Genomic DNA, 24,520 nt, shown 5'->3' on the forward strand with positions numbered 1-24,520 from the left:
ATTGTGTTTCATATCACGAAAACTAGCTTTCTGAATAAAAATGACACTGAGACTGGTGGCATGAAGCCTTCTAAGCCTGGACTGGGGGGCAAGTTCAAGTTCAAGCTACGAAAATGCACAATGAACTCCTGTCTAGCATAGAGATTCACTGCAGAATAGACAGCACCAGCTGATTCTGCTTATATAGAGGCTGTCTGTGCCAAGAACTTGCCAGAGGGTGTTATAATAGGCTGCATACAGGGAATTTAATAGCGTATTCTGCATAGCCCTAGTGAGAGAAAGTGTGTGTGTGTGTGTGTGTGGCGGTGGGGTGGGGGGCCTATACTGAGGTTAGTAAAGAGTGTTAATGTGCTTTGAAGGGACAACAGAGTGCCTATCAAATGTTTCCATTAGTAATATATAAATCCTTATCAAAATGGCATTTTAGGAAAGTTGTATTGCATTTAACCTAGAGGAAGAGCCATCTTGGTACACTAGACTTCTCTGTGCCCCAGCCTGTTAAAAACTATGTACTGATTGTAAGCATTGTGTATTCTAATAAGGTTTTGTATTGAGTATAATCCTTGTCTTGTGTATGTTCTCCTTCCCTTTTCGCTCTTCCCTTTTTAAACATGGAGCAATTGTGTGTTTCCCCAGAGGCTATTATAACTAGTTGCCCCTACTTCTGCATTATTATTATTTTCAACAAATCTGCCCTGGCATGTTTAACTTCAGACTGCATGCAGTGTATTAATATGGGAAAAGTTTCAGACCTTCTGCAAGAGCTGATCTCGGGCTTGAACATGAAGTGGATGTCTTTACAAACCTTCATTCTGAAACCCCAATCTCTTAAGCCTGCATTTCAACATATATTGTGCATTTCCTCTTTCCCCTGCTTGTTGAAGACTTGCAGGAGAGAAGGAGCTGTTCACACCTCATGGAAAACTAGCTTGTAAAAATACGTGCCATATTTCACTGAGATCTCTCCGTCACCAAGTCAACATCACATTGTTGTGTCATTCAGCTTTCCCGGGCTCCATAGAAACAGGTACTGGGGTCAAGCTACATTTGTCTTTGGCATGCAGGAAGTCCTGATTGGGCATGCCAACTTTCTGATGTCTTGCTCTTCAAGGGACATGTTGCATCTTACATTGCCAAACCTTTATTAGGCATTGCAAGTATAGGCCATCATAAAACATCCATATATAAAAATTTGAAATATATAAACAGCCATGTAAAATATGTACCGTATTTTCTGGCGTATAAGACAACTGGGTGTATAAGACGACCCTCAACTTTTCAAGTTAAAATATAGAGTTTGAGATATACTTGAGCGCAGATTCTCAACCCGGCGGGCGTATAAGACGACCCCCAACTTTTGAGAAGATTTTCCTGGATTAAAAAGTAGTCTTATACGCCAGAATATACAGTAATGATGAGGATTTTCATTGGGATTTCTTCCCACTCAATAGTGCCATTCATCACTTTAAGAGATACTATTGACAAAAACTCAGCCACCCTTACAGTTACTTCGGGGTTAATGTCAGACAGATAAAATCTGATATTTTCATTGTGCCATGATGTTAGACGACCCAAAAAAAATGGGATAGCATGTGTCTGTGTAGCTGGTTGTGCAATGGACAGTAGAAAATGATACGTTCTACAGTGTCCAGCACATTCAAAGAACATTCACAATGTCGTATCATTTCTGGGGATGTTTAAATATCTGCCCTTGACAAAAGCTGAGGGGAAAATGTTCAGTCGGGCTAACATAAAGGTCCTGCGTTGGACTGGAATTATTAATTTTGAGATATAAGTGACCCTGTTATCTGTTGTATTTAAACCATAGAACTTGGGGGGAGCAAAATTTATTTACAGCTGACTTGATGTTTTGTTTTTCAATGTCCCTTAATCTGCTTTGAATATTGCAATAAATATATTGCTCACTTGAATTATACAAGGGTTCCAAGTCAATACCAATAGATCTGATTTTGCTATGTAAGAGTTGGAACCATCTGGATTTATAAGAGTCCTTAAGTAAGTCAGAGAGCAGACTCGAAGGTTGGCAACAATAATGGCAACACAACCAGTATTTTATAGTGCTAGCCCACACCCAATATTCCATCCTGTGTATGGCTAGTTTTGTACACATCATCTCATACATGACTGAAATTGGGAGCCCCAGGATACGTCTCAAGAAACTTGTGTGTATCTTATCTAAATCACTATTATATGCTTGCATCCATATTGTAGCTTGAAAAATCTGAATAGCAGCTGGTATAAATTAGTTACCCTTCTGAAAATAAAAGCGAGTTACTGCTGAGGAGCTACACTTTGCCTGTGTTGTAGCACATGTGCAATGGTTTGACCAACCTGAGTTGCTCTGGAATAAAATTATGAGATATCTGTGCATCGTTATTTGCTGGATTTCTTGTCCTCTTGTTTTCCATTTCTCTAATTCCTGGGAATTAGAAAAGACCAGAATTTTTGTCTTCTCATAATTTATTTGAAGGTTTGTTAGCGTCACAATAGGAAACCAGGGAGAGTAAAAGATGTTGCAGACCTATCCTCGTCAGAGATAATAAGGCCGCATCATCCGCATACAGTAAAAGTGGGACCAGACATGTTGCAGCATGGTGTGTGGCAGCTTTTCTGGCCCCCTTGAAAACAGGCATAGGGTCAAGCTTAGGGTCAAGGTTTGTCCTTCAATTGCACACCAATCTGCCTTAAATATGCATGCCAGTTTTAATTCTGATGTCTCTGTGTTCAAGGGGGATATCAAAGTGGATGTGGAAGGTTGAGCTGATTCAGTCATACCTCGGGTTACGGCCACTTCAGGTTGCGTGATTTCGGGTTGCGCACTGTGCCAAACCCGGATGGAATGGAACAGGTTACTTCTGGGTTTCAGCGCATGCGCAGAAGCACTAAATCATGCTTCGCGCATGTGCAGAAGCACCGAATTGTGTCACGTGTGTGTGCAGACACAGCGGTGTGGTTGCGAACGCTGCGGGTTGCAAACGTGCCTCCCGCACAGATCGCATGCGCAACCCGAGCGTCCACTGTACTCTGTTTATTGCTGATTGGCGTTTCCTCTTTTAGCTACTTCTTACATTTAAAATTGCTCCAGTTCCCGAGGAAGTCAGTGGAGCATAAACACACAACTGTCTTTCACTCAGACTTATTTCACTGGGCACCACTGACTTCTGCTGGATTGCACCCCTCCTCCTGCAGTGAATGGACTAGCAAGAAAATAGCTAGCTGTACTTCTGCTCCCTGTGCTCCATCACATTGCTTCACCATAGCCTCATGTATCTTCTGAAATATGACAAAAGAATACATGTTGTTGCCCACCTCATTGTCACTAGAGTTGAACATTGGTCCTGCGTGCAGCTCTAATTCAAGGTGAATGGAGGTGATTTTTGTGATGTTTTCACATGCCTGTTTCAACTTAAACTAAAGTTTCTTGAGTCAGACCAGGGACTTCCTACAGCTCATCCCTTCACTTCTTTCTCTCCATGGTGGAGGGAAGAAAGATTTTTTTGTGGTGGCAGTCTTTGCAGCGGGGAACAGGTGTCATCAGGTCAAGGTGCTGTTTGCTTCCCCCCATTCATCCTGGCCTGCTAGTGCATATTTCTAATTGTCACACTGGAAATAACAGTTGTGTGGATTATTTCTACATGTGGGAGAATCTCCCATTAGCCCCTCCTAGTGGTGCAGCAGTTAAACTGCTAGCACAGTTTTACATCTGGTTTGGTTTCAAATTGGATGGGGGACTGACACGACACGCAGCCCCCCCATTGAGATTCCTGTTTTGGTAGGGGGTTGAACTAGATGACCCTTGGGGTTCCTTCCAGTTCTATGATCTTAGTTGCTTAATAGTAATCAGAGTGAGAAGGAAAAAACCCATCTGGTGTAGCGTTTCTCAGACTGTGGATTAATAGCCCCTGGTTCCCTTTCAAATGAGCTTCAGCACTGCAATCCATCCCTCACCCATAGAATCATAGAATTGAGTTGAAAGGGACCACAAGGGCAGTGTTAAAAACTGAGATATGAAAGCTAGGAGCTAAATGGCACCTTAAACCTAGGTTATGGGTGCAACAACGGAATGTCGAGGCACACTTTTATAACAAGTATACAGAGCTGAAAATGAATGAACTGCAGCTAAAATATTTTTATTTTTCACATGGTCTAGTCCTTCACCTGCCCACTCCCTTAATATTCTTAAGAGGGTCTATTTTCCAGTCTTCGGAGAGTAGCTAGAAGTGGGGAGGCAGAAAAAGGTCCTTCTTTCCTTCCACTCTGCAGTTTTAATCTGAAAACTTAGGTGCAGTACTGCGCCCAGAGCTCAGAACTGCTCGCATTAATGAAATTTCCGGTCGCAAAATGCGCCGAGAAGAGTGGGAGTTTTGAACACTGCACCAAGGTTATCTACTCCAACCCCTTGCAATGCAGGATTTTTTTTTGCCCAGTGTGGGGTTCAAACCCAGAACCCTGAGATCAAGAATCTCATGATCTACTGACTGGGCTATGCCAGCCTCAAATGCCATGGAGTCTTCTGTCTACATGGAAGTGGAAGCAAGGATGTTGCATGCTAAGTTGAAGAGGAGGAGAGGGAAAAGGGAGAAGAAAAGAAAGGAAATGGTCAGAGTGTGCAGCCAAGTGTGAGGGAATGAAAAGAGAGAGAAAGAGAAAGATGGAGTCAAAAGGGGCATGGTGAGCTGAGGGAGAGGATAAAGAAGCAATTTCCAAAGGGGGATGTCTGTGTTTGCCAACTGATTATGCCAAACTCTGCCTCCATCTGCTGCCATTCTTTGACTAGCTCTGTCCTTGCACAGTCATTTTAGGACCAGTGGTCCTCAGTAATTTTCAGCCCTCTTCAAGTGGACCCTGGGCAGTTTGAGAACCCCTGATATCTAGGATATTGAGGGCAGTTGGAATGCAGCTTTTTGTTTTAATGTTGAAATACATATTTTGTTCAAAGATTAGAATACAGAAGTATTATTTCTTGCATAGTCTCATGTCTTGAATAGGAAAACAGCTCTACCCTTGCATTTCTTGTAGATTCATACAACTGAGTTACTGATGTGCTATCTTTGGCGAAATGTTTGGTGCTATCTTTGGTGAAATGTTTTGATGCTTTGTATAAGGAACTTTTGATGCAAAATATTCTAAGTTCCATATGAAACACACCTGTACATACGTTTGTTTGTTTGTTTGTTTGTTTGTGTATGTATGTGTGTATGTATGTAAACAAGCTCTTCTCCTTTGAAGTAACATTTATACGATTTTTAGGCTTCTACTTTCTTAGATTGTGTCTTCTTTGCGCGTTGTCCCAAACACAATATGCATGTCCAAGTCAAGATGGATGAACATTAATACAACTGAAACTGATGTTTCCATTTCAGAGATGAACGGAACCAGTCAATTATTGTAAGTGGAGAATCTGGAGCTGGAAAAACAGTCTCTGCTAAATATGCTATGAGATATTTTGCCACTGTAAGTGGGTCTGCAAGTGAAGCTAATGTCGAAGAGAGAGTATTGGCTTCCAATCCTATAATGGAGGTAAGACCCAGGAACATGGTTATTTTAAGTCTAATGGAGGGTTGTTTTGCTAGTTGATTTGCCTTTGCTAAAGTGAAACCAGGGGTTTGCAGGAAATGTTAGTTGTCAAGGTAGTTTTATTACAAATGGAAGTTAATAACCCCACCCTAGCCCTGAAATATGGCTGGTCAAACTGTTGGCCAGCTGGAAGAAAAGGAAATGATAAAAATATTTCAGACAATATGGTCCCAAATTCTAGAGTGCTTTGCTTCACCAAATAGTATTTCTTAAAAGCTGAACATCACCTTTGGGTGCTCCCCTTTTTCTTGTTCATTTACATCCTTCTAAAAAGTGGAGAGGAGCAGGTAACACAGTGAGTGACTAATTCTTTCTAATCTGAACTTCAGAGAATGAATGTCTGCTCATATAGTTATCATTTACCAGAATTTGCATGTGCTGTGAAATACGGAGTGGGTTTGAAGCTTACGCATCTCCCCAACTCCCACTCCATATTTTATTTGTTTTATTTTAAGATGGGATCTCCCTGTCCCTGGCACTCAAACTTTACTTCTTAGTGTATGACTCAGGGGTTAGCAAACTTTTTCAGCAGGGGGCCGGTCCACTGTCCCTCAGACCTTGTGGGGGGCCGGACTATATTTTGAAAAAAATATATGAACGAATTCCTATGCCCTACAAATAACCCAGAGATGCATTTTAAATAAAAGCACACATTCTACTCATGTAAAAACATGCTGATAACCCGACTGTCCATGGGCCACATTTAGAAGGCGATTGGGCCGCATCCGGCCCCTGGGCCCTAGTTTGGGCACCCCTGGTATGACCCTTTGTCCTAATCTCATAATACATACAAATCTTGCAGCGTGAATGTCCTCTGAATAGCCCTGGAGCTGGACAAAGACATTTTAGGGAGGTACCTAAACAACGCCTTTCAGCAATATAATAAATATAATAATATTTTAGAGTTACAGAAGCCTCTGAAAAAGAACCCTATTTAATAGAATGTTCCACTGTACTGTATTAAACTTTTATTTGTAGTTCTTAATTGCTTTTCTATTTTAAAAATACCAAAAGTGACATATTGTATAACATTAAAATCATGTCTTAAAGCATGTTATAGATGTCTTGGCAGAAAGATGGTATAGAAAAACAATAAATAATAAAAGCATTAAGTAATTGACAACAAGTATTGTGATTATGCTAGTTAAGCTGGAATTCATTCCATATGGTCTGGTATGGAATTAAATTTAGAGGAATGTCATAATTATAAACAAATTTCATAGGAATTGTTGACGTTGAATGAAGCTCCCTTTCTCCACTGGTAATTTTTTAAAATATACATTTTTCTTGTTTTAAGCATTTCTTGAAACAAACAAAAGCGGAGATGACACTGTCCACCCTAATGCAACTTTGGCACATTTTTTTTAAGTATTCAGAGATAAGGTAATTTTGCCTGGTTTGCTGTGTTGTGTGACATTTCCAAACAATATTACTGAACACTTATCAGTACCAAATACACTAACAAATGGGCATATATTTTCATTAATGTAGTGTGATACAGCATTTTTATGGGGATAGTTCTAGGAAACTAGCAAAATACTGTTTGCAGACCTGTAGAGCTTTTGCTAAATTTTATCTCCAACGTGCAAGAAACCACTGAGAACTATTTTGAAGGTAATTTCTGTAGGATTTGCAGTGTACAATTCCAATTCTCATCCCCTTTACTCTCACTTCAACTCTGTGAAATGTTGATTATGTTGCAAGAGGCACACCCAGAGCTTTGAGCCTGAGAATCCCAACCGCTTTTACTAGGCCAGAGATTGGGGAACTTGTGGCCCTCCTGTTGTTGTTGGCCTTCAACTCTCACCATCTCTGGCCATTGATGGGGCTGATGGGACTTGTTATACTACAACAGGCTTCCTCAACCTCGGCCCTCCAGATGTTTTTGGCCTACAACCCCCATGATCCCTAGCTAGCAGGACCAGTGGTCAGGGATGATGGGGATTGTAGTCTCAAAACATCTGGTGGGCCAAGGTTGAGGAAGCCTGCACTACAACATCTGGAGGGCTAGAGGTACCAAGCCACGGAATGAGTAATCCAGTGCATTAGGAACATAGGAAACGTATACTGCATCAGATCACTGGTTTATTCGTCTCAGTACTGTCTAGACCAGAGCTTTCCAAACTGTGTGTCACGACCTGTTATTGTGTTGGCTGCAACATGTAGGTGTCGCGTGAATGCTCCCCGCACTCCTCCGGGGGTTGGAAAGGGGTTAGTTTAACCTCCGGTTTGCTAGTAAACTGACTTGCTGTGTCGCGAAATGATGCATGTCTAAAAGGTGTGTCACCAACATGAAGTGTTTGGAATGCTCTGGTCTAGACTGATTCGCAGAAGCTCTCCAGGATTTCAGACATAGGTCTCTCCCAGTCCTATCCAGAGATAGGAGGCAGAAGGCTGAACTTAGGAGCGTCTGTGTGCAAAGAAAATGCATTTCCACTAAGCTATGGTCCTTACAAAGATGTCCCCACCACATACTTCGAAAGTCTTGTATTTAACCAATTTGTGTCATATTATGCTTCTTGTGATATGCTGCCCCCTGCAACTCCGATGTGACAGGTGCAGGAATAAGGCAAGTGGCTTAGAAAGTAGTATTAGTTTGTGGATTTTGTGCCATAGAGGGCCACTAACATGCAGGTAGTTGCAACAGAAATACATGTAGGAAACTCATCTTAAGAAAAGGGACTTCTTGCGTACTGCTGTCTATATGTTTTTTAATTAATTGCTTTGATATTTACTGCTACTTTATCTTCCCACATAAAGAGGTCTGCTTGTGTCTGTTATTGACATGTGTGCATTTATTAATGTATTTTTGAGGAGAGGAGACATTATTCAAAAAATTAGGGCTGCAAACTGAATAACTATTAATATTACTATTATTAATTATTATTATTAATTATATCCTGCCTATCCAACTAGGCTGCCCCAGCCACTCTGGACGGCTTCTAACATATATTAAAACATTACACATTAAAAGGCTTTCCTTTACAGGGCTGCCTTCAGATGTCTTCTAAAGGTTATATAGTTACTCATCTCCTTGACATCTGATGGAAGGGTGTCCACGGGGTGGAATAATTAGATTAAATTTTCTTAGTCAGTTGATGGAATGATGTTCTGATTAAATGTATATATTGGTAAAAACAATAGTTCTAAACATTTCTTTTTAAATAATGCATGCATGTGTCAAAGCAGACTTATCTTAGAAGTATGTTTCTGAGAAAAAAGGATGGAACCTACCGTTTTCATAAATACTTGTATTTTTTTTAACTGCTTGATGAATCCCGCACACATTTTTAGTCCATTAAATTAAAATAAGTTTTAGCTAATTAAGTCATGTAACCAATGAATATATTAAACATCACAACCAGAGTGAAAATCCATATTTAATATTCTATAGGCATCATTTGTGGTTCAGGTAATTTTTTGTAATGCAATTCAGCCACCTCCTCTAATGCTGCAGGTAGGTTCTTACCTGGGAAAGCTAAATATTGACTGCTTCCTCACCCCCTTTTCCACTTCATTCTGGTTTTATTATTGTTTGGTTTTTTGTTGTTATTGCTGTGTTTGTTGTATTGATATAAATAAACAACCCCCGCCGCCAATATTCTACAAAATCTTAAATTAAAAAACCCTGTGCAAAATAAGGAAAACTCTGTGCAATCCTTTGCATGTCTACTCAAAAGTAAGCCTCATTGAGTTCAGTGGGACTTACCCCCAGGTAAGTGTGTGTAAGGTTGCAGGCTCAAATTGTTAATCCCTTTCTGTTTTCCCTCTCACAGTCTATTGGGAATGCCAAAACCACACGGAATGACAACAGTAGCCGCTTCGGGAAGTACATCGAAATAGGTTTCGATAAAAGGTTTCGAATCCTTGGTGCCAACATGAGAACGTACCTCTTAGAAAAATCACGAGTGGTATTTCAGGTAAAATGAATGCAAACTTGTTTTTGCTTGTCCATGTAGGAATTCCATTGTGAGTCGAGACATGATGGCATGCTTACATAACCTAGCATCCATGGAGAGCAAGGAATGGTTGCTTTGGAAATACTGAACAATAATGTGTCACGTCCAACTACTTAATGCAGAGTCGCTGCACATCCATCTAGCATATTTAGGAGAAACAACGAGTTCCTTAGAAATGTGATGTTATTGAGAAAGAGAGAGAGATAACAAGGACTTTACTCCTTGAAAGCTGAACTTTTTTTGCCAAACCAGGAACTGTGCTTCAGTTCATGCAGCCAGGGGAAATGAGCAGAAAGAAGAACATTCCCCCCCCCCCCCCACTTCAGCTATACTACAAGGGGTAGAGGGAGTGTTCAGGCAGTGTGTACAACCTGAAAGACTAAGGTTGTGATGCTAGATGTTGGTGGACTCCCAATTCCCATCTTGCTGGGGCTGATGAAAGTTGAAGTGCAACAAAATATGGAGGGCCGCAGGTCCTCCATCCTTTGTCTAGGGGGAGGAGGGTTCTGTACAGAAATACTGAGGGTGACATCCCCTCCTTCCCCTTCCCCATCATCTCCAGTTCCTCCATATGGGATACAATGGTAGGCTGATAAATCCTGCAGTTTGCACCTGTTAATCCAGGGAAAAGGAACCTGTGACCCTCCAGACATTGTTGGATTCCAGATCCCATCAGCCCCAGCCACCATTGCCAGTAATCAGGGATGATGGGAGTTGTAGTCCAACAACATCTGGAGGGCTCTAAGTTTCCCTTCATTACATTAATTGACAGCTGGTGACCTTTTTCCTTTAAAAAACTTGCAGAGCAAATGAAATAAGGGAAGTATTTTGCTGAATTAATATATGTTAACATAATCCCTGTTACTCCAGTGTCCATTCATTTCTTCATTAAAATACAAAATGGAAATATCCATATGTGTGTGTGTATTATATCTCTTTATAGATATCTTTTATTTTGTTTTATTAAAGGCAGAAGAAGAGAGAAATTATCATATCTTCTACCAGCTCTGTGCTTCTGCAATGTTGCCTGAATTTAAAACTTTGCGGTTAGGTATGAATGCACATCTGCTCCATTTTATCATTCACATGACACGTTCCAAAGTAGCATTACTATGTTTTGATGAATGGGATTTAAATAATTGCTTAAGTTTCTATAAATATGCTTTTTGAAAATAGAGCTCATTACATTGCAAATCTATAAAGGTGAATAAAATTTCCTTCTGGGTGTGTTACATGCTGCTGATATATTTGAGCTAATAATAATAATAATAATAATAATAATAATAATAATAATAATAATGTTTATTTATACCCTGCCCTCCCCTGCCAAAACCAGGCTCAGAGCGGATAACATCAAATGTATAACACATTAACATAAAGTCAGGCAATCAGTTAAAATACATCCTAAAATCAGATCAGGATCAGAATAAAATCCAATCAAATGGCAACCTGCAGATTAGGGTTAGGGTCCTTAAATGCTCACCAGGCCCAACTGTTTGTGCTGAAATTATATGAGCCTGTGAGAAAAATTAGGAGGCCACTTTCATGCAAGTTCTTAGGAAAGGGGAGTGGGAGTCAGACTGAACCCCGACCAAAGGCCTGGCGGAACAGCTCCATCTTGCAGGCCCTGCGGAAAGATGTCAAATCCCACAGGGCCCTGGTCTCGTGACAGAGTGTTATACCAGGCCGGGGCCACAGCCGTCCTTGCGGCTCAGGACCTCCAAGATGTTATTATTTGCGGACCATAAGGTCCCCCGTGGGGCATACCAGGAGAGGCGGTCCCGTAGGTACGAGGGTCCTACATAGTGCTGTAGTTAGTATTATATTGCTTATTATGGCTAAATTAAAACACAGTGAGGTAAAAACAAATAAACCCCCATTCTGTAACAGAAAATCTTCATTTGAAACATGGGAGTCCTTGCTTTAAATTTCCTTTTAAAATTTTTGTTGTTGCTGTTGTTGCTACCATTGTTATTACCATTGATTTATTAATTGCCTTCTAAACCATCTTAAGGTAAATCTCAAGGTGATTTACATATAAAATAATTAAAAGCAGTTAAAAGCACAAAACAACAAGCACATTTAAAATAAGACCAAAACCCTAGCAAATGGACATTATTGGTAAATACCTATTTATCCAGCTGGAAATTCTTGTTGGAACAAAGATGTCTTCAATAGCAGGCACCTCTTGTATCTTGCCTTCAGCCTACAAAAGTGGGGTACAAATCTCTGTAATAGGTAAACAAAAGTTTGGCTTATCAGTTTTACTTGAACACAGCATTATTCATCTTGCTGGGTTTTTTTTTAGTCTTTTAAGAGTTAAAACATCTTTGTGGAATGCATTTCTTCTTTGTATGTAGAGAAACTTTTGCTTGTTTGTTTATATTAGGGAATGCAAGCTATTTTCACTATACCAAGCAAGGAGGCAGTCCAGTCATTGATGGAATTGATGATGCTAAGGAGATGATGAACACCAGGCGGGCTTGCACTTTGTTGGGTAAGTCCTGGAAGCACATGAATTTCTTCAGGACTTTGAAACAGTGGCTACTGTGCCTAGTAGTACATTATTACCCACAGCATTAATTTTTAAAAGGTGAACACTTACAAACTGCTGTGCTTCACCATGCCAGTGGCATACAAGCTGTTGGATGTTTCAGTGGATGTGCATGAGAAGCCACAGGGGATGTATTTTAAGTAAGTTTAAGCATTTCTGCCTTTTTTTGGATAATTAAAATACCTCTTTATGAAGTGTGAATTTCTGAACCAGCTTGTGGCAGGCTCTATCTCTATCTATCTATCTATCTATCTATCTATCTATCTATCTATCAAATTTGTACACCACCCTTCATCCAAAGACCACAGAGTGGTTTACAAAGCCACTTCCGCCTATCGGCAGGAGGTGGCGTTGCGGGCATCACGACCCGAGCATGCGTACAGGGGCTGAGGTTCAGCCCCTGTGCGGTTGGTAGATTCCCCATGCCCTTCCCCGATGGCTGACCAATCCGGTCGGCTAAGGGGAGGGGCCAACAGTCCCTTTAAACAGAGGTGGCGGGAATACTTCCCCCTCTCTTCTTCCTGCTCCCAGCTGCATCGGTTCTCCCGCCCACCCACCCTTTAGGTTAGGTTTTGACCTTGCTATGGACTCCGGTTGGTCGCCTCACTTGGCTGGGGGGCCTGGTAGGACTTTTTCCCATTGAGGGTTTTTTCACCTACCTCGTAGCAATTCGTCACAACTTCGGTTTTGGCGGTTAGGCATTGGATAACATCAATGGAGGTTCAAAGGGGAGGTAGCGCCATCACCTGCCCCTCATGGGAAGGGTATTCCTGTAAAAGGTTTCCGGGGGCGTGGTCCCGTCCGAAGCCTAGGGAGGTTAGGGCCTAAACCACGCCCCAACGGTGATCACGGGGGCAGCTCCCCTTGATACGCTTCAGGGGTTCTGCCCTTGGTGGTTAACCCTTCATGGACCCCCAACACCTGGGTTGGGGGTCAGATATAGTGGTTAGGATCCAATGCCTAAGCCAATACCGCTCAACATCTGTAACCAATAAAGTTGTGGCCTTTACGCCCATTTAATTCGATTCAATGTGTCTTGTGTCTTTATTCACCTGGGAGGGAGGGATATAGCCACGCAACATATTTATTGGAAAGCTTATTATCCCAGCTCTTCATACAAAGGTTCAGGGCAGCTTCCAGCATAACCAGCACAATCCTGTATGTTTTTGCACCACAGAATTCACTGGGGCTTTCTCTCAGATAAGTGGGTATAGAATTTGAGTGCAAAATAATATTTAATAATAAACAGAAGAAATGGAGACAAATATTTTTCAGGCATTGGGCTAACCCAGGGATGGAGAACCTTGGGCCCTACAGAAGTTGTTGGACTCCAACTCCAATAAACCCCATCCAGCATGGACAATGGTCAAGGATGATGGGAGTTGAGCAACAGGTTCCCCATCCTTGTTCTAATGATCCTTTCTTGAATTCATTCTAGTATGTGTGTTTAGACTAGAGACCTGTAGCCAATGATTTAGTTAGTTCAATTCCATTTGTAAAATTCAGCCTCTCCCTATTTCTTGGCCTACGTGTCCTCTGTTTCTTGGGCTGTAATCCCATATTTCCAAAAGCAACCTCGTCCGCTTCCTTCCTAAGAAGCGCATACAGCCCTTCCTATTCTTTCATTCTGTGTGTCCACATTCCTGACAGGTTTACCACGAACAGTGAAAATATTTGTGACATAAATGACATCACAGCAAGCTGGCCAATGAGAGACAGGTGACAGACACAGTGTTGTGAACAATTTGGCCAATTTTATGTATGTAATTTAGTACTTGATAGTCATATCTTCCTTTCCAAACCTCTCGTATTTTAATTAGCATTCAGACTTGTTGTATTTCTGGTTATGAGTAAAAAAGTTTTGTACTTTTTGTGTTGAATTTTGATGTCTCTTCTCTCTGTTGTCATGCTGGCTTGCTCTTAAGATCTTCATGAGACCCTTCTTTTAGTTGCATTTTCTTTTTAAAAAGTTATCGTTTTTTTATCATACAGCGCCTGGTCTTTAATTTAGGCATTTAATAAATGTAAGACAGTGTTCTGGGTTCTATATGTTAACTGGGGAATACACATGTACAGTGGAACCTCAGTTTTGAAACATAATCTGTTCCAGAAGACGGTTTGACTTCCAAAATGTTTGAAAACCAAAGTATGCATTTCCGGAAGCATTTACTTACGGAAAACTCAATACGGAAGCCACGTGGCACATTCGACTTCCAAAAATCGTTCGAAAACCAAAACATTCGACTTCTGAGGTGTTCGAAAACCTAGGTTCCACTGCAGTAGATTTATGCAGCTGGTTTTTTATGTGGTAAAATTCCCTTTAAAAATGTAAGGTAAACATAGAAAAGTAATATTCTCATATATATTGAACCTTGTCTGGGTGTTCTGATATATAATATGGGTGTAGCAAGAAATTAAGGCAATTCTCTGAGTAATTAGCAACTGAGATGTTATTGCCTTCAGTTTGCACGACAGCTTGCAACAGTGTTGGGTCACCTGTGGCCCAGCATCTGTTGTTGGACCCCACAAGCCCAGATGGCATGGTCATTGGCCCAGGCAGATGGGAGCTGTGGTCCAGTGAGATCTGAAGGACCACAGGTTTCCCATCTTGGCACTAAATGTGCATTTCAAGATAGTAGCTGATGCAAAAGGAGATAATACCTCACTATACAAATCTCCTTAGGGAGGCTTTTTTACTGATGAGATGCCGGCAGATATTCACTGAGGACGTGAGTTTGAACGACATTTTCTACACACAATGGCTACTACTTTTTTGTTGTCCTTGTTATCCTTGTTCGGATGCTTAATTGGACATGGCTTAATTGGACATTTGTATTTTAATCTCAGCAAAAGGAATACTGATTTCTTTTCTCTCCCCCACAATATGATAGGTATTGTTGATTCCTGTCAGATGGGAATATTTCAGATCCTTGCTGCTATTCTTCACCTGGGCAATGTGGCATTCACATCTCGAGATGCTGACAGCTGTACAATACCAGTAAGTTCCAAATAAGTTCAAAGCAGTAAACACTGTAACATTTCTAATCTTGGCCTGTTTTTGGGTCAGTGTGCTGAACTTGGAAAAATACAACCAGTTCCTATTTCCCCACTGCCTTTATCTTATTCTACATCTTCCTTCACACTGGCTCATGATAAAATGTCACAGTTCACATCTTTTAAGGAGCTACCGGTATGTCAATATGTCTTGTCTGCAAGAACATTGCATGAAATCGTTCTCTGTCTACCCGCAGAGCCTGTGAAGGAATACATTTTGCCATACATTAGGAAGTTGTGCAGAAATGTACTTTTCTTTGTGCCAGGCTGGCCTCAGCCAAGTACAAAAGTAACATTATTTTGCTCTCTAGTAGTCCATAGACATGTGGGATTAGGGTTAAGGAGGGTGGGCAGGTCCCAGGACATTTGTAATGATATCAACTTGTAGGGCTGGATTCAAGTGCATCACATAATTGGGCACCTGGCATGAGCCCCCTGGACTTCATGCTGTGAGAAGGTCATCTTGCTGAAGAAGTAGGGTGCGTTGAATTTTTCAACTTCCAGATTCAAAAAAATGAGGGGTGCTCAAAAGTTGTAACATGACTTGGGAATTCAAAATATTAATGTAATTTAGACTTGCTTGGTAGGTAAAATGTGTGCAAAATTGCATAGAGATCATTAAATATGATTGCCAAGTATTTGTATTTATATTATATACAATCGTACCTTGGAATTTGAATGGAATCCGTCCGGAAGTATGTTCGACTTCCGAAACATTCAGAAACCAAAGCACGGCTTCTGATTGGCTGCAGGAAGCTCCTGCAGCCAATCGGAAGCCGCGGAAGCCCCATCGGACATTCGGGTTCCAAAGAACGTTCGCAAACCGGAACACTCACTTCCGGGTTTGCAGCATTCGAGAGCCAAAATGTCTGAGTACCAAGGCGTTCGGGATCCAAGGTACAACTGTATTATTATTATTATTACTATTGTTTGTTTATTTAACATTCCCTGACATTTTTCAGAAGGTAAAATTAAAATTATTTGGTTTTCTGAAAGCAGTTTGTGTGCTTCTTCATCAGACGTAGACGTAGACCAAGCTAAATGTTGTCCAAGTATAAAAATAATTGCAGATTTGAATTCCTCACACCCAGAAACATATTTTAAGACCCCTCAGTGAAGCAATGTGCAAAAAATAAGTTTCACTACCTAAAACGACACACCCTATGAGGGAGGGGGGACCCAGGGAGGATGTCTTGTCCAAGGGCCCGCCAAAAACTGAAGCTGATCTTTCTATGCATTAAGCCGACCTTTCTATGCATTCTTTAAAAGTAGGGATTGAAATTAATATGAGATATTTCTTAACGCCTTCTCACCACGAATCTAGAAAATGGTAGAAGCGTTTCTGCTTGCATGGGGAGCATTAATGCATGGTCAGTGGTCAATAATACTTTCAAATCTAAGGAGATTATTGTCCTTGTAGGCCAAACACGAACCCCTCACCATCTTCTGTGATCTCATGGGAGTAGAATATGAACAGATGGCTCACTGGCTCTGCCACAGGAAGCTTTCTACTGCCACAGAGACCTACATCAAACCAATTTCCAAACTGCAGGCCATAAATGCCAGGGATGCTCTTGCAAAACATGTATATGCTAGTCTGTTTAACTGGATTGTCGATCATGTGAACCAAGCTCTTCATTCCACCATGAAACAACATTCTTTTATTGGCGTATTGGACATCTATGGGTGAGTTTCCTCTGAATAGCTTGATGTAACAAAATGTAACAAAATGAAAAGTAAAATAACAACAACCCAAAGTAAAATACAAAATATAACAATATAACTTGGGCATGGGTATTATTGCCCAAGCTGCTAAGAAGAACACCAGTATTTTAGAAGTATGGCAGTTTGTGTACGTCAACCCACTCTTGTACTATGTTGACATGATTTTTTATCTTGCAAACATTTACTCCTTTAATTTATGCTGGTGGTTGTCTTTGGGGTTTTTCCAGGTTTGAAACCTTTGAGATAAACAGCTTTGAACAGTTCTGTATAAACTATGCCAATGAGAAACTGCAGCAACAGTTCAATATGGTAAGTGAGAAGCAGGTTTTCCTGTACTTCGAACCATTTTGATAGCTAGATCCTCTGTGTGGCACTGAACTTCTCTTAAGAGCATGTACTCATCAGTTTCCTGGGATAGGTCCTAGTGCCAGCTGGTGGAGTCTGCATTTTATCTTTCCCTAATTAGAGTTCTACTTATTCTTTTTGTTTTGTTTCTCCTACCTTGGTCCTTCTTGAGCGAGATAGTAATTTTAATCAAAATATTCCTTGGGATAACTGGACAGACATACCAATAAGGTTAACCAGATTACTTGCAAGTTGGATGTCAGTAGCATGTTAAGCAGTAGACAGGAGTCTCCTGATTAGTAGGTTCACTGGTGGGTAATACAGCATTTCCCCCACCAATGGGTCAGAGTGAGAAGGAGGCAGACTGCAGTCCTTGCCCTTCATCAAATACACTGGTGAAGAAGGGCTCCAATCTGTAAGACAGCAAACTGTAACTGCCCATTGCTTATACATCCATCTATCATTTTATTTTATGCCGCCTTTCCATAGTTCAAACCATGCTCAAAGCAACTTTCAAGATGGAAAATAATAATAATTGCAATGTAACAAAAGTAGTCATAAACAATAAAACACCCAGAGAATACACAACCAAGTTGAACAATATCCAACTTGCTATGCTGAAGTCATGCCCACACCACGCCTTTATAACAGGAATCCGGGTGGGGAGAACATCATTTGCTGGATCAACATCTTACCTTGCAGAGCCATGTCTGGCAGCTGCTGTGCCTTCAACCCTTGCCTTGCTTGTGTCATGTACTGATTTTAGCATTAACGTTTTTGGCAGAAAACATGATCCGATCCCGTCATCCAGTGAGAGCCAGGACAGTTCCCTCGCTATCGTTTGTTATTTAGTTTTGTATAGATTTTATGCTTAGTACTTGGGAAACTTTAGGTGCTTTACAAATTATGTGGTGAGGGGACGTTGATGATTATGATATTGATGAGAAGGATAAAATCTTGGGGCATGGTCTGTTTCTAAGCTTCTTATTGTGTCTACCTTATTTTATAATTTTCTTGCTGCTTTCCCCATACTAAAATACATATTAATTTTGAACATGTTATACAGATTAATTTGTCCACTTATGTACTTAGTAAATGGTGGGTTCAATTTTAATTTGTGTGCAATTTAGTTAAATGTATTGGGAAGAAAACAATGAACTTTCTCTATTTACTGCTTCCCCTTCCTCTTATAGCATGTCTTTAAACTGGAGCAAGAAGAATATATGAGGGAACAAATTCCATGGACCTTGATTGATTTCTATGACAATCAGCCCTGCATTAACCTCATAGAGGCCAAACTGGGTATTTTGGATTTGCTAGATGAAGAGTGTAAGGTAGGAGTGCAACAGATCTCACCTTTATGTTGCATCAAGTTCTGTTGGTTTCCAGCTTCCACTGTTGACTGTGTTAGTGCATAACGTTCTGCCAAAACGTGTGATAGACGTTAAACAAAACATTCATGCAGTTTGAGTACTCCTGTTTCGCTCTTCCTTTCCTTCGACTGGGAGCAACAAACCATACATCTTGGTTTAGCATGATGCCAGAAACAGCACTTCTGCTTTGTTTCTCTCCAAACCACAGGGAATGCTGTTTTGAGGTGGAGGAATAGAGAGGATCTCTGCCATGTCAATGTTCCTATGTGTTCCTGTTAAGCCATTATTTGTTTGAAACTATTATTTTAATCTAGACTCAAAGCATGCCAATGTGTCTTAGATTACAAGACTATAAACGCTGTCTTTTAGGAGGAAGCCCCATGCAGCTCAGTGGGGCTTATTTGTGAGTAAATGTTGAAGATTGGATGAAAGCTCTTTCAGGCGCACAAGCATAGCTCCTGTGGGGCAGGAGGGACAGTGTCCTGTTTTCACATCATGTTTAGCATCTAAATTTTATTAGCCCCCCTCCCCCGAATTATAGTCCCCACCCTCACTGCGAGAAGCAATGCTACAGGGAACCAAGCAGAGGGCCTTCTCGGTAGTGGCGCCCATCCTGTGGAACGCCCTCCCATCAGAGGTCAAGGGAATAAACAACTACCTGACATTCAGAAAATACCTGTTTAGGGAAGTTTTTAATCTGTGATATTTTAAATGTATTTTAATATTTGATGGAAGCCGCCCAGAGTGGCTGGGGAGACCCAGCCAGATGTTGTTGTTCAGTCGTTCAGTCGTGTCCGACTCTTCATGACCCCATGGACCAGAGCACGCCAGGCACGCCTATCCTTCACTGCCTCCTGCAGTTTGGCCAAACTCATGTTAGTAGCTTCCCAGCCAGATGGGCGGGGTACAAATAATTTATTATTATTATTATTATTATTATTATTATTATTATTATTATTATTTATTTGTCCCCTTGCTCATATGGATAAGAAATGTAGTGTGTGAATCAGTCCAGCCTCAACCACTTCTTGAGGGGCTTCATTTTCTATTTTGTTATTTTTATTGGAGCCTATCCCCAAAACAAGACTACCAGTGGGTAACTCCTACGAATATGTAAAGTGGTATACAAATGAGGTATTTAAAGGAGTATTCTTAGAAACTGATGGCCCATACATTTGTGGTGAATTTTAAATGCCAAAACAACATTTTTCATTTCAGTTGTAGATGAGCTCTCCTTGTTTCACTTTTTCATAATAAATCAGGATGTTTAAAATCTATCTGTTCATTTTATCTCTCCGTTTGCTAGATGCCTAAAGGTTCAGATAATAGTTGGGCCCAGAAATTATACAATACTCACTTGAACAAGTCTGTTCTCTTTGAAAAGCCCCGCATGTCAAACAAAGCATTTATCATCCAACACTTTGCAGATAAGGTAAGGGTTTCTGTGTTCTGCCTGATTTGGTAAACCTATTTGCCTGTGATGTTCTTGCATTTATCCATTCTGGAGTAATCTGGAAAAAATTGCGTATGATCCACAGCCCCTGACACTGAGATAACTAAAAAAAACTGTGGTCCTTACATGGGCTTAACAGGATGCTGCCTGTGAACTCTTTCTAGCTGTATTTAAAAATGTCCTGTGGGCTTTTTTTAGTAGCAGTTCATTGAAGGATTTTAAATTTGAGATTGAGCCAGCCAGTCTTTTAGTGACTGAGTAACAAATTAAGACACTTCAGATGGTGATCTTTAATTTGTTCACAGTGTGGCTGCCAGGTTAATTACATGCAAATTTGTTTCTGGATAGATGTATTCAGCTGCAGCCTGTTTTCACATAGCATGGTCTACTCATAAAGTGCATTGGAAATATATCGGTGAAGTTTGTCAAGTCTCAGAATCACCATTATGTGCCTTTGAATGCATTAAAGGTGTAAAATATAACAGTAGCAAGAACAGTGATTTTTAATACATATTTTTTTCTAGATTCAGAGGTTGCAGGATGTATTTTTGCTTAGATATATTAATCCTTCTGGATTTTTTTTTGTCTTGTAAAATTTGATATTTTGTACTTTCAGGTGGAGTACCAGTGTGAAGGGTTTTTGGAAAAAAACAAAGACACTGTCTATGAAGAGCAGATCAAAGTTCTAAAATCAAGTAAGGTTAGTATTGAGATTCCCCCCTCCCCAGTACTAAAGGTTGAGTTCCAGATGATTTTAGCCCACTTAAATTAGATATTAATTTTATCCACTGATTTGACTCAGAGTAACATTGAATCCCCTCTCCCTTGAAACTAGAGTTTGTCTGCTGATTTGTGCCTCGTGACTTGCCATTTGTACTGTACTTTATATCTTCAACCCAAAAGCCTGTTTTTAAATTTATTACATGAACTTTGTGTAATCAAGTCTAATTGCCCTCCGGATTGAACAACATACCTTCTAGTTGTTAAAACAATGTAACTTTAAGAACTGCTGCATTTGCTTGTTTTCTGCTTCTCTTCCCTTTCCTTTTTCCGTTTGTGTCATAGCTTTTAAATTGTAAGCATGTGGACAGGGACTGTCTTATTTTTCAATCTGTGTATGACACTTAGAAAATGTTAGGCACTTCATAGATGATTGATGATGGTGATAATTGATGATGGTATGCTGTTTCTAAAGTTAGTTGTACCAAGTGTGTTTAACATTTGCATTTTAAAATATGTGTACAAAAGCGATTTGACTTTGGTAATGCAGGCTGGAATCCTATGCACACATATTAGGGAGCAACCATTTAAGTTGCTCCCTAATATTTAAACCTTTTTAAGGATTGTGTTTACAGAAATGTCACAATGAGTAGGCGATTATTCATGTTTGGCTGTATGCATTCTTTTTTTATTTATAATCTCTATGCCTTGTTTTTCACCATACATCTTCCCCACAAGGTAATCCTAAAACCTAATGCATTGCTAAAAAAATTGAACACCTAAGGTGTGTCCAGACTAGCAGTATATATGTAGTTCTGCATTTATTTATTTTAAGCAAGGTGATACAGGCTGGGTGCCATCCTCTTTATTCCTATGGGCTGTGTGATGCCTCACTTGCTATTTTATGCCCTCCCGGTGACTCTGTAGCCTGGTGCAAACATAATGTTCTTGACCTCTAAATCATAGTTGAGAAGTTTGATATGTTGCATCATTACCAGGCACTTGAAATCAAGTAAATGCAACTGGATAGCAATAAATCAGAAGCGTTTATTTTGAGATTTGAGAAGCTTTAGAGGAAGCAATTAACAAATGGAATCAAATAAATAAACTGTTTCCATTAGCATGTTCCGTTAAACTTTTCATTCCTTACATACGTTTTCAAATTAGCAGCTGGAAAGTAGTAACGCTTCGGAAGTGCCGTGATAACCTACCTCTTCCTATTTGCTTTTGGTTCTCCCTTTTTACTGCATTTCCCTTGGGAAAGTCCTTCTCTTTCTAATATAGAGGTGCGCTTTTTATCCCCTGTTTCTGAACCAGTTTAAGATGCTGCCTGAGCTCTTTCGGGATGAGAAGCCCATCAGCCCCACAACAGCAACACCTTCAGGCCGTACACCATTGTCTCGTGCGGCTGTAAAACCATCAAAGTCTAAAACGGCCCACCCAAGCAAGGAACATAAGAAAACAGTGGGCCATCAGGTGGGTGAATTTTGTTATTATGCTATTCATTCAGGGATATCCCATCAAATAACAGGGCAGGAAGAGGGAAGAGTCACTGTACGCATTTGTGGAGAAATGCTATTGACCTTCTAAAAATAAAAGAGAGAGCTTTGTGGGTTATTAGCCAGTATGAGCACACACTACATTCTCATAAAAAAACCAAAAACATTAAGAACCAGGGTGTATGACTTCCTGGAATATTGAAGTAAACGCTGAGCAAATCCATCCAATCAATATGAAAGATGCAGATCATCTTTTTTTGGGGGGGGGGATGGATAGTATTACATTATTCATATTGTAAGGTCCCTGGGGTAGTTGCTCACAAGTAACCAGGCAAGACTCCGACCTGTCTTTTAGCAGGTTTATTGTGCATAATATTTACAGTGCAGAGCTACAAGTTCATGTCTGTATCAGTCACTCGCAGAATCTGGGAGTGGCCCCTTTGGGCTGTGACCCCAACATGAGAGTTTCGGTATCCGAAATTTTCCCCTCCCCTCTTTGCATTTCACCCCTCTGCGCACTTGGGGCGCCGGAAATGGCTTGTCTCCCTCCTCACCCGCTGAGCCAAGGGGAGTGCAGGGTCTCTCCCACATCCCCAGAGCCTCTGCTCTCAAGACCTGGAGCTGCCTGCCCCTCCCCGCTGGAGACATCGCTGCTTCCTCCGCTGGAAGAGGAGGTGCTGCTAGTCAGGTGGGGCTGGGGCTCTCTGTAGCATCCTGAGAGCCCTTCCACCACCCTGTGCTGAGCCGGCGACAGTTCCCTGACACATACATTGTGTTAAATAAAATAGTAAATAATGATATTTTAAAATCTCGTTTTAGTTTACTGCTTATTTTAATTGTTTTTAATTACTACTTTTCTGTTTGTATCAATAATTGTATTACTCCTTGTAAAGTTTATAAACTTCTTTAAACAATAAATACAAAAAAATTAGTGGCATAACTTGTCTTTGCCTGATATTCTTAGATATTGTTGGGGTGAGAAGTTTCACCTTGCAGAATTTGCTCAAAAATCAGAATGCTTCTCTGTCTTTTTTTTTGGCAATTTCTCCCTTTTGATTTCTTTCCTATAGTTCAGAAATTCTCTGCATCTTCTGATGGAGACCCTTAATGCCACAACTCCTCACTACGTGCGGTGTATTAAGCCAAATGATTTCAAGTTCCCATTTATGTAAGTTGTTTTGCACATAGCATCTAAAATGTAGTACTTGCTGCTCAAAATTACAGAGAGAAAACCTATATATTTTCTCTGCTACTTGTTTTGGATGAAATAGGAAGGCTTCATGTGGCTTGCTCATTTCATTAGATTCAGCTAAATGTTATCTTCTTAAACATTAAAGCTGTTTCCCATGTTATGATGAAACATGGGAAGGGTATATATTCATTCCATGAGTACTTTTTGGACACATTGAAGAAGAAAATCTGGAAGGTACTTGCAAATTGGCCAAGATATAACTAGGAATCCTCTTTTGTATTTTGATTTTTCATATCCCATGACTTGTGGGAGTACTTTTTGGCAAGTAAACATTACAGAACATTAAAGAGAACACACAAGCAGTAAGGCAACCGTACAGCTGTAGGAAACACCTGTAGAACCTTATCGAAGTTTCTGCCTCAAATTAGCAATGTTTTAATCTCTAGGTTTGATGAAAAGCGGACCGTGCAGCAGCTCAGAGCTTGTGGTGTGCTGGAAACAATTAGAATCAGTGCTGCTGGCTTCCCTTCCAGGTAAGCCTGCTGGTGTTGTGATATTTTGCTTGAATACAATATATATACAGATAACGTCGTTTGTCTAACTCTACTTTCTTGAAACCAGGTGGACCTATCAAGAATTTTTCAGTCGCTATCGTGTGCTGATGAAGCAGAAAGATGTCCTCAGTGATAGGAAGCAGACATGTAAAAATGTCCTGGAGAAACTTATTCTGGTAGTAGACTTTATGGTGCTTATTGTCTGTAAAGCAGTGCTGTCAAGTATCCCGTTTCCCCCGGGATTCTCCCTTATTTTAAGCAGTTTCCCTCTGCTCTCCCTTATTTTTTATTTCCCTTAAATTTCTCGTTTTTAATGGAAGCAGCTCCTCCCCTGCTGGCCAGGGACTGGGTGGGAAGACCTCGCCTACTTGGAGAGAAAAGCCTCAGCCCTCAAAGCAAGTGGGAGCTGTTTCCCGTGCTTACAGGGGGGTGTATTTCTCCCCCTGCATCAGCCCCTATCCGTTGCCGCCGAGCCCCTCAGCCGGCCAATAGGG

The 24,520-nt window shown here is 40.6% G+C and overlaps 1 protein-coding gene across 5 annotated transcripts in view; it reads left to right on the forward strand.

Annotated features, from left to right (window-relative positions):
* The window catches only part of MYO5A (myosin VA), a 112,853-nt gene that overhangs the window by 38,012 nt on the left and 50,321 nt on the right, over window positions 1-24,520 (forward strand). For all 5 annotated transcript variants that reach the window (XM_033167224.1, XM_033167222.1, XM_033167226.1 and 2 more), the window contains exons 5-18: window positions 5,385-5,541; window positions 9,375-9,518; window positions 10,527-10,608; window positions 11,947-12,054; window positions 15,003-15,109; window positions 16,586-16,851; window positions 17,118-17,199; window positions 18,429-18,569; window positions 19,915-20,040; window positions 20,678-20,761; window positions 22,099-22,257; window positions 23,351-23,448; window positions 23,919-24,005; window positions 24,094-24,202. In XM_033167224.1, the coding sequence (XP_033023115.1) occupies window positions 5,385-5,541; window positions 9,375-9,518; window positions 10,527-10,608; window positions 11,947-12,054; window positions 15,003-15,109; window positions 16,586-16,851; window positions 17,118-17,199; window positions 18,429-18,569; window positions 19,915-20,040; window positions 20,678-20,761; window positions 22,099-22,257; window positions 23,351-23,448; window positions 23,919-24,005; window positions 24,094-24,202 (1,750 nt within the window). The remainder of the gene's footprint in view (window positions 1-5,384; window positions 5,542-9,374; window positions 9,519-10,526; window positions 10,609-11,946; window positions 12,055-15,002; window positions 15,110-16,585; window positions 16,852-17,117; window positions 17,200-18,428; window positions 18,570-19,914; window positions 20,041-20,677; window positions 20,762-22,098; window positions 22,258-23,350; window positions 23,449-23,918; window positions 24,006-24,093; window positions 24,203-24,520) is intronic.

The sequence above is a fragment of the Lacerta agilis genome, chromosome 13, assembly GCF_009819535.1.
Source record: "Lacerta agilis isolate rLacAgi1 chromosome 13, rLacAgi1.pri, whole genome shotgun sequence".
Classification (NCBI taxonomy): Eukaryota; Metazoa; Chordata; class Lepidosauria; order Squamata; family Lacertidae; genus Lacerta; species Lacerta agilis.